Here is a 10,831-nt window from a genome sequence, read left to right on the forward strand (position 1 = left end):
TTTCATAATATTACACAATTACTAGAAACGATAAAAATAGGAATTCACACTTTATTGATTATACAACAAATTTGTAATAAAACAATATGAGGAAAGAATGATTCCCCCCAATTATACTATTTAAACTACTTTCTTCTTTTCCACATGACAATTCTAAAGCTGTCGAATTCAAGAATATCACATCAAAACTATTAAAAACAAAAAGCTTAACGATCAGCCATTTTAACGAGTCTTTAAGAATATTTCGTAAGTAACTTAAATTATTGATCTTCGTAAGATTTGAGAAAGCAAAGCAGTATTTTTTTCGGTATTTTCAAGAAGTTAATTGTAATACCAATTACTATTTAAAATCAAAGACTTGCAAGGACGTGTACAGGAAAAAGTTATTTTTAATTTGTTGTTATGTAAATGGTAAAATGTGAGTTAAATGTATTTATAAATGTCGAATGAAACACAGCTTGGCTCCCTACTCGGTCTGCTTTGCGTATTCGCACCGTGGCGTTGAATATAACGCATTAAAAAATGTTATCAATATAAATGCTTGACCCTCTCCAACGCCAAACATATGATACAATTTGCGAAGTACCTTTTTAAATTTAACCACTTGTTAAACAAAAATATCCAATTTCAAAACAAAACGCATGCACACATAGCACACACACACACACACAGCGAGAAGAAATGGAGAGCACGCTCTCTCGAGAGCGCGACGGAGAGTGCTGAGATTTTTCTACAATGCATACAGAAAATGGTTCACCAACGACGAGTGGAAAAGGCAAGAGAACAGGCACAGAGGCACCCAAGCGGACAGTTCAACACGAGAGCTCAGCGAGTGCGGACGCGCCAAGCGGATAAAAAAAAAACACAGAAACGGGCGATAGCAACGCTAAAAGCCAAACAAATCGTGGGAAACTGAAAACAGTTGAATGAAAAGCACTCGAGTATACAACAACAACAACAACAACAGCTAATGTGCAATACTAATTACGGGCGACAAATTCTTCCCAGCAATACATTCTAGTTAAACGCCTAAGAGTAGTTCGTGTGCGTATCTGCATCCTTGTGTGTGTGTGTGCCTCTGAGTGTGTGTTCGCTGCCAGGCCATTGCCATATGTGTGCCACTGCCTGAGCATTGCAACAGCTACAGCCTTAAAGTCAATCCCCGTGTTTAGCCAGCAGAGACGGCAGCATGGCCGAAATAGTCGAGCTGAATGTTGGCGGCGTCCATTATACGACCACGCTATCAACGCTCTTGCAGGACAAGTCAACGCTGCTGCATGAGCTGTTTGCCGCCGGCGCGCGCGACTCGCTAGCCAAGGACAGCAAGGGACGCTACTTCCTTGATCGCGATGGTGTGCTCTTCCGCTACATTTTGGACTTTTTGCGCGACAAGGCGCTCAACTTGCCGGAGGGCTTTCGTGAGAAGCAGCGACTGCAGCGGGAGGCGGAGCATTTCAAGCTGACGGCCATGTTGGAATTCATTCGCAACGATCGGGATGCACGGCCGCCGGGCTGCATCACCATTGGCTATCGCGGCAGCTTCCAGTTCGGCAAGGATGGACTGGCCGATGTGAAGTTTCGAAAGCTGTCTCGCATCCTGGTCTGCGGACGCGTGGCGCAGTGCCGCGAAGTCTTTGGCGACACGCTGAACGAGTCGCGTGATCCGGATCATGGTGGTCCGGATCGCTATACGTCTCGCTTCTTTCTCAAGCACTGCTTCATAGAGCAGGCCTTCGATAATCTGCACGAGCACGGATATCGCATGGCGGGCAGCTGCGGCTCTGGAACGGCAGGCTCGGCAGCAGAGCCCAAGCCTGGCGTCGATATAGAGGAGAATCGCTGGAATCACTACAATGAGTTTGTCTTCATCAGGGACTAAGCTCTGAACTGGAAGGATGTTAGTGAAGTAGCAAAGCGACACGTTAAAGTTTTCGTTTGTATGTTTGCCGTTAAGTTTGTGAACAGCTTTAACCTTATTTCTCCCACCCCCCGATTGTACACCAACACCTACAAGTACAATGAGTGTGCGAGTGTGTGTAACAAATACTTGTTATGCTCCGAGGTACAGAACAAGGGGCCCGCAGAGCCTGTGAGGCGAGCAGTCGCAGCTGGCACATCCTGTCGATGGCTTGGTTCGACCTTCGTCTTCGACTTATGCCAAGATTTTCCACTAATACTCACAGACACCCACACACACACACTAACAAATACAGCCACAGCCTCAGCCACACATACAGCCAGTTGAACGTGGAAATGTCATTCATCTTGCCGTCGAAAACGCTGCGCCTGCCAATTTTTCGGGCGCACCAACTTGTAGCTATATTATACTATATACACACACTGGTATTCAGGATATTGACTTTTAATGAGATATTTATTATGTATGTACGCAGAAGAGGCATGGCCGTGTGTGCGTGTGTGTGCGAATGTTTCTGTAATGGACAGCACTTGCAAATTTGTCTTGTAGGCAGATTCAGATTCAAATGCTGTCCATGGATCACATCAAAGCAAACAAAGCAGGCCTCTAAGCCTCACGCTCGCATGCACGTCGCATTAATTTCCCATGATTAATGCAGGAAAATTGAAAAAGTGTCAGTTAAGTTCTGCTTCTCTCTCCAAATACAATTTGTGGGAAATACTCTTAATGGCACAACTAAGGCAGGAGATTGCAGAATCTCGAACAGTGTGGGAAGAAAGATTAGTTTGAAGAATCCTGATCGCAATGTGTACACTCAATTCGGTTCCAACCTAATCCTATCACCTCCAGTGTAGTAGAGTCCTTCTAATTTATATACAATCTAAACTTTCTTGTTACTTGACCTCTGACGACCAATTGATTTAATGTTTCATTGCAAAGCCACTCCAAGTCTTTTCAGTGTTACACACCCACCTTTCTATTACAATGGGAACATGTATACAATTAAGCCTAATTGAATAATTATATTTCAAACCTAAGAGCCGTATCTGAATAACTGAACGACCTTATAGTTTGTGCAATCAGTGGCGCACAATTGTAAAACACTTCTAGCATATTTCAAATACCTCATTTATTTCGAACAACTCTTTCTCCTTGGCAGCAAATTATGTACATTTGAAATTTGAATTCAATTTCGTAGACTGCATATTTTTGCCATTTAATTGCAAGACAAGCCACGAGCTGCCATCAATTTGGGAACGAATTGCAGCCATAAAGAAGGAATACGTAATGGAATTGTTAAAAGCACTTTGATGGCCAAATACAAAGGCATCAATTTTTGTTGATGAATGACGAGCGAATTTACGAGCAGCCAACGTTGGTTCCTTGGCCCCTTCTATGCAAAGTGCTGGCAATCGCATTCCCTTACATACTTATATAAGAGGAAATCTGTGCAGTGTCCCTCAAATGTATCTACAATAAACAAAGTGAAATGAATGACGGTGTAAAACTGTAGATTTTATTAGCAGGAAATTCCAAATCGAAGTTGAAATAAAACAGAGCAAGCAGAATGAAAATAAACCGCAGAGTACGAAATATTTAAGGCAATTTATAATATGCAGAGTGAATACCATGAGTATTGGAAGAAATACACTTCTATAGCGATAGCGAATCAATCACACTCCAGAACTTACTAAAACAAACTATTCGAATACGGGTTACTTTTTGTGCAAATATAAACAAGATCTACATACATATATAGTATACCTACAAACGATATTAACTAAATGCTAATCTTTTGTGCTTTGTAGAGCATTTAAGAAATCCAAATTATTTGCAACTACAACTGCAACAACAACACAATGCAAATAATATACATATTTATGAACTTCCAAAGATAATTGTAATATTTTATTAAAGAGAAAACAATGCAGTCTAGCAAATACTATAGAGAAGATTTTGTCTACTAGTAGCCAAAGAAACCACACACTCGATAAAATACGCAAAAACCAAGGGGATTTAATATCATTCCCATAGAAAACTAAATAAGTAAATAAAACTAGAAAGATGCCATAGGGTATACTAAAAACAAAAACAGAGACAAACAGCAAAATAAAAGCATAAAGAGGCAGCGAGCAGCTAGCAACATCTGGCGCATAAATAATCCAAAGGCGCTGTCAAAAATGTTGGCCAAAATGCAGCCAATAAAAAGCTAACATAAAGAATTTAGTTTACACACATATACCATATACATACTTCTATACACACACACACACACACGCACACCACACACACCCAGCACGCACCCACCCACAATCAATATTAACAACATATTTATTATCGAAATCGAACAAAAGCGCAGAGGGTAGCAAACTGTCATATGCCGGCCCATAAATGTATATGATGCTGTCAATATCGTCTCTGTGGGCGTGCGGGTATGTATGTATGGTGTGTGCGTGTGTGTGTGCGCCAGTAAGTATTTAAGTGAAAAGTTTTTCCATTATAAAAAACCACAAAATTTGGTGAATTTTACGTGCGACATATAACCAACACTTTTGCTCGACATCTATTGATATCTAAACAGCTAATCGAGTATGGAGTAGAATGCGTGTTCGTGTGCGTGCGTGTTTAAGAAAAGCAGTTACTTAGCATTTTTGAAACTTCCAACTTCCAACTTGGTTCTAGTAGCACGTGTCTCGAACCTCAGGATCATTATTTCGATCCAAATAAAGTTATCTTTTGAAATTGTTTACTATGTCAAGTTTTCTGGTTGTTGTTTCATTTCGATTAATTGGTAGATCCTGCAGCAACCATTTGGCATCAGTTCTCCTCAAGTTTGTGGTCCCTGGTGGACAGCTAAGTCATTCATTTAAATTCACATTAAAGTAGAATGAAATATTATAGCTGGTTCTATAAGGTCTCTACAATCCTTTTAGGATAATATTCCACTGTGTATCCCACTTGTTATTTCAATGTGGCTCACAACTCAAGTCATCTTCAACGCACAGCCACACAAACACACATTATATTCCAGACTCTCCTTCCAACATTTAGCTAGTCTTTGTTGCATGAACGACAACAGTGCACGGCAAAGACTATGAGCCCCCACAAATGGTGTCGAGCAACCGCAGTTGGTCACATGTCCCACGTGGGAGGCAACAAGTTAATACTCATATACATATTTATATTTTTGACTTATAAGCGTATGCCAAAGAGATGACACGATAAACTTCCATCGTACGGAATTATTCATAAAATGATTTAATCTACAAGAAAAAAGATAAACATACCAAAAAATTTGCTGAACTTTTTAACAGAAACATTTTCATTTTGATTTAAGTCTTTAAATAAATCAATTCTTTTTGAAAAAATCAACAACAACAATGAATTCAAATGCTGTGAAACAATAATGCTTGGGCGCTTTAATGGCAACTCATTAAAAAAGATATTTGCAATAAAAACTCATTAAAAATGTTTTTCCTCGCTGACATATCTCGTATCGCATTTCCACACACGCGGCGTTCGCACGGTCATTAGTTTATTGTTGTTGTTGTTGTTTTTGTATAACCAATGAATTTTCCAGAAGTAAACATATAGCAAGCAGTTGTGTGGCGCTTTCGGAAAACTCAGAGAGGAAGTCTCTTATTTGTTGATAAACACATTACACGAAGACGAAATAACATATGTATAAATAAATTGTTGAACTAAAATAAAAATGAAAATGAAAATCGCAGCGCACTGCGTCTTTACTAAAAGAGAAATAAAATTGGGAAAAATGCATGGTTCCATTGATGAAAAACTATAAAGCTCCATTATAGAAAATTATTGAAAACATAGCGAAAATGCGCATATATATAAATATATATTTAAATAAATTGTCGATATTGAAGTATCTATAAATGTTTAGAATTAATTGAGTCAAATGAATATAAATTCGGCGAGGAACACTAAAACGTATTATTAATTAAATTAAAATAACTTAACCTAATCTAAATTGAAGCAAGCGAAAGCCAAGAGCCTATCAGAGAGCGAAAAATGAAAGAAATACTATATATGTAAAGATATACTTGAAATAATAAAAAACAGAGAAAAACCACGACTTGCTTTTGTGTATTTTTTACTTAATTAGTTCAGTCTATTTGGAGTAAGTTTTTACCTTTCCCCATGAGGTACATTTCCAAACTTAAATGGTTATGTTTCTGAAGTTGTATAGAAAGCGATTCTTGCTCTACTTTGAAATACTGTCTACCTGAAAGCAATATATGTCTAAAGAATGCAGTTACTATGCACTTTACAGAGAAAGTGATATCTTCTTCTACTCCCTTTGTTACTGCGTTATTAAGCTCCACTTTATGGAATATGAAATATGGCCGTATTACTTATCATCATTCATTTTTTTCAAATTTGAATTTTAAATTAAAACCCTGTTTAATTTGAAATGAGATAGCTGATTTTTATAATTCTAAAACCACAAAACCAGCAAACAAATTTTTAATCTAATAAAATAAAAGTATGTACAACATCAAATATTACTTCCAACATGTTTCTAATAAAGGAAAAACAAATATGCTAACGGTTAAAACTTGATTCAGTGGACAGGAAATGCTGCCTTGAAGATATAAGATACAACATGTTGTCTAATATGGACTCATTGGTGAGTGCTCGATCCTTTTGAAAATGTCGAGTTTAAAGAAAAACCCACAACCATTGAGGTTCAACTACTTTATTTCCGGTTAGCAAATGCAGAGATCAGCATATTGTTGTTGTGTCGACACCAAAACGTAGTATTTATTATGGAAATTTCTAAATAGTCTATTGCTGACTGATACACAAATATCCTTTCAATAAAGTAACTAATAATTTTGGACTCATTTATCCCTTTTGAGAACAGAGCACATCTGCTACCGGTCTTATCAATTTTAGTTTTTCTTCAATTCTGAATCTACGTTCATAAATTTTATTTCATTTTTTTCATAACACATAACATTTGAGGTGTGACCCTTCCCGCAGAACGAAGCTTCATCCATAATTTATCGCATGTTGCGTTTATTAGCTTTAATTATTTATGACATTTTCTTTATTCATTGACCTGCCTACCGCCCACAAATTTCACCGAAGCATCGTTAATTGTGGCAATAAAATTTATGAACTGTGTCCTGTGTTTTTGTTTTCGTTTGTGTGAGAGTGTGTGTGTGTGTGTATGCGTTTGTGTCTCATTAAAATTGATAAGTGAAACAAAGAGCTTTCGTTCAGTTGGCCACAACTTGGCACAAAAACAAACAAAATCATAATTTCATTAAAAATACATTTGACGAAAGGAGCAGAACACGGCCAAAGAAAAACTTTGAATGCCTCATGGGCTGATGGGCTGACGGGCTGACGGGCTGAAGGGATTCTGGGATGCTGAGCCAAAGAGTGAGTGAGAGAGGCGTGTCATCATAAAATATGCGCGTTTCGAAAAATGAGAAAAGTTGCTGGCACGTAAATGTCACATGAAGCATGGCCCATACGCATATACGCGTATATCTTTGTTAGCAGGCGTTGGAGCGCAGAATATGTCGCAAATAGGGGAAAAGATGTATGGCTGGCTGCCAAGACGTCAAAGAAAGAAAGAAAGAAACGCGCGCGCAACGCGCTATTTGTTCAAATTCAAAACAGGCAGCAATAATTTACTCACACACCCACACTTGCATACTTATTCCCAACCATTTACAGGCAGAAAGGGGCACACTTAAAGCTGCTCCAGCGAAGTGAAACAAAACGTGAACAGAGCACAACAAACATGTTTAAATTAAAAGCAAAAGAACGCAAAAGCTTTCGTACACTACGCTTTAATGTTTGCTTCCCCAATGTGCGTGTTGAAGTGTGCTTGAAGAGAAAGCAAAGCCAAAAGGCAGGTACAAACGTGAAAAACAAAGTGAAAGCCGAGGGGTGGGTGCACAAAAGATAGAACTCAAATTGCAGCGCCTAAAAGCACACAACACAAAAAACAAGCGAAGCACGCCGGCCAGCACTTTGAACTTTTTGGGGAACGGATGGAAAATTCAAGCTGCTACCTGCATATAAAACAGCCTCCCACAACACACCCTGCAAACACATTCTATGGTGAAAAAAGTTCAGCTGTGGATGTGAAGGAAAAAGTTATTATATCTGATATTAACTAGAAAATTATATTGGCTGCGCATTTTTAATGATTCCGCTTTCATTTTAAGCAATTTAAATGTCTTTCAACATTCTCTCTGCCACGAAAGAATCGACTACTAAAGAATGATAAGTAAGCAATACTAATGTTTATTGTTTTTATAAATAGCATTTTCCCCATTTAAAATGATACATCACCTAATTACTGCTTAGAGGATAACAAAGAGGCGATAATTGTCCCATTTCCAGTCTGAAAGTTTCTTTAAAAACAAAAATAAAAACCGCACCAAATGTTTTCAAGGTACACACCCACAAATCCACCCGACAAATGCTCACCATTTTCAGCTGTTGCCCAAACGAGGCACGTATTTTTTCGCCTTTTCTTTATTGACTAGCTACGAGTACCATACCTGTACGAAGTCTAGAGTGGCAAACGCCAAACAAAAAAAAAAACGAAAAACTGAGGGGCGCAGGTAGAAGATGCAGGCGACCAGTCCCTTTAAGTTTACGCAGATAAATGAGCGTCGTCGATGTTCGAGGGATCATAGTGGTTGTTATGCAAAGTTGGATGCTTCGGCTGTCTGATTCGCGAGTATGCACCGTGGGTGTGGGCCTGTAATTTATGTAAAACACTCATATAATTCATATATCAAAGCGAACTCCCCTTGGGGCGATTAGTCAGTGTCAGGTTAATACTGAAGGCTTTTAAGAACAGCATTTAGCATTTTTCATTTACTATTATTGGGAATCAACTGCCGTTTCAAACAGCAGAGAAAGCGCGAAAGCGAGACAAAATTTGAAAAATATGATCAAATAAATAATGCACACCAAATCGATGGACACTTTTGCAGTTCTCCCAATAACTGGAACAAATTTATAAGGCAGTGTTGATTTTATTCCCATTTTCTCGTTTTAAGTAAAATGTTGAGTGCTTTCATTTTACAAAAGCACAAAATGCTTTTTGTAGAATATTTGATTATTTTATATATTTTTTTTAAATGTGATTTTTCTCTAGCTATTTATGCCAAAAAATCCTTTACATTACCGTCTTTAGCCATGTTCTTAAATCATTTACAATGATATGCAAAAACTTGTAACTATATACAAATATGTCTAAGAAAGGCTCACTGTACGCTTTATCGTGCAATGAGGCTCCAACGACTTGCCAAAATCTTGACGACCTAGCTCTGCACGCCCGGCCGCACACACACATACGCAAAAGAGCCGGCAGGCTGGAAAACAGACAGATAGATGGAAGGAAACTCGGGGGCCACCCATCCTCCCATGTCTGCCAACAACATGGAAATGAAATGATGCCTTTTTGTCTTTTACGCTAAATTACCTTGATTTGATTTCGCAGACAGACTGAAAACGCCGGGGCGAACTTTTGCCATCCGTGCGATGTGCGTGATTAACGTTCCCTGCGTTTGACGCATCATCAGGAACAATGGAGGCGGCGGCGGCGGCGCCTCCGGCAGCTGCACCGGCGACGACGACGATGACGATGCTGGCAATGGCGATAAACGAGAAAGATGACGGGCTACGGCGAACAGGAAGGAAAAGGTTCACAGTGCGTGTGACATGCTGTCATTTTCAATTAATTTGAGAAAGTCTCCTAATAAATTTTACCGTGTGCCCAAAAAATAAATGGCCGCTAGGCAGGCACAGGTTCGACACATAAACGAGCACCTGGAAGCCTTTCTACTTGCCTTTCTGCCTGCCTGTCAGCCGCACGTAGCCTCAAGTCCCCGCTGGCCTTATTAATTCATAAATAAAATTTCTAATATGCTCTTGCAGTTGCTACCACGCCGCCAACATGGCGACCCTTTGCGTCGTCTTAAATTAAATTTATGTCATTTTATTATGTGGCACACGCAAAATATAAAAAGGGGGTCGCACAACGACATCGACAAATGCCGTTACGTTACACCATTTCTGTTTTTCCCGCCCCTAACTACTCGGTTCAACCCTTCTGCCTCTCCGCCTCAGACGATTGCGACAGTTAAGCCAAAATGTGTAGCACACTTTTTTGCAACTCGGCTCGACGTTTAAGTTGGCGGAATTAGTGTATACATATCAGAGCATCCTTGTGGCAGTCAAGTCGCTATTTTGTGTATTTAATTAAGCGCCTATGCATACAGAGGACAAACATATAGGGTTTATCTTGCACACAAGCATTTCCGATACAACATATTGGTACATTCGTGGAAATTTCCCTCTTGGAAGTGGTTAAGTATTTTAAAGTTTGTGTGCTGGCTTTGTATTGAAGAGTTTTCTTGTTAAAAGTGTATTGCAGAATAAGTGAGGCTAATGCTCGTTTGCATTTAATCCTGCATGTCCTTGTGTCAGCATTAGTTTAATTTAAAACTGCCCGACACTTCCCGAAGCGTTTGCTTATGAGTCTTCCTTGTATGGTTACAAATTAAGCAAGAAGCCTGAATTGTTCATTATATAACCGAATATATTTCATTGCTAAGAAGTTCTATAAGCTATCTAGTTTCAATAAAAACTCATTTTATGTTATATATATATATAAATGGTTCCATGATTCCACAATTACTTGTAATACTTCATTTTAAAACAACGTGCATATTGAGGGGAAAACATGTAGATTAATCATTTTAATTGTATTTTTATTTAAATGTGAGCAGTATTGAAATAATGCCAGTTTTCTCTCGGTGTATGCACTTCAAAGTCGTATGAGGCGGCGCCAACGCGAGCGCGAGCATCTGCTTGCATGATGAGCTTAATTAGATTTTTTATGTCCTCGTTGCC

At 38.9% G+C, this 10,831-nt stretch overlaps 1 protein-coding gene across 1 annotated transcript; it reads left to right on the forward strand.

Annotated features, from left to right (window-relative positions):
• The first annotated feature begins 842 nt into the window (after window positions 1-842).
• Window positions 843-6,014, forward strand: LOC115620522 (BTB/POZ domain-containing protein KCTD12). Its single transcript, XM_030513788.1, has one exon. The coding sequence runs from the start codon at window positions 1,190-1,192 to the stop codon at window positions 1,877-1,879; it is 690 nt and encodes a 229-aa protein (XP_030369648.1). The 5' UTR covers window positions 843-1,189; the 3' UTR covers window positions 1,880-6,014.
• Window positions 6,015-10,831: the final 4,817 nt, after the last annotated feature.

This window comes from Scaptodrosophila lebanonensis, unplaced genomic scaffold, assembly GCF_003285725.1.
Source record: "Scaptodrosophila lebanonensis strain 11010-0011.00,11010-0021.00 unplaced genomic scaffold, SlebRS2 tig00000024-arrow-pilon, whole genome shotgun sequence".
In the NCBI taxonomy this organism is placed as follows: domain Eukaryota; kingdom Metazoa; phylum Arthropoda; class Insecta; order Diptera; family Drosophilidae; genus Scaptodrosophila; species Scaptodrosophila lebanonensis.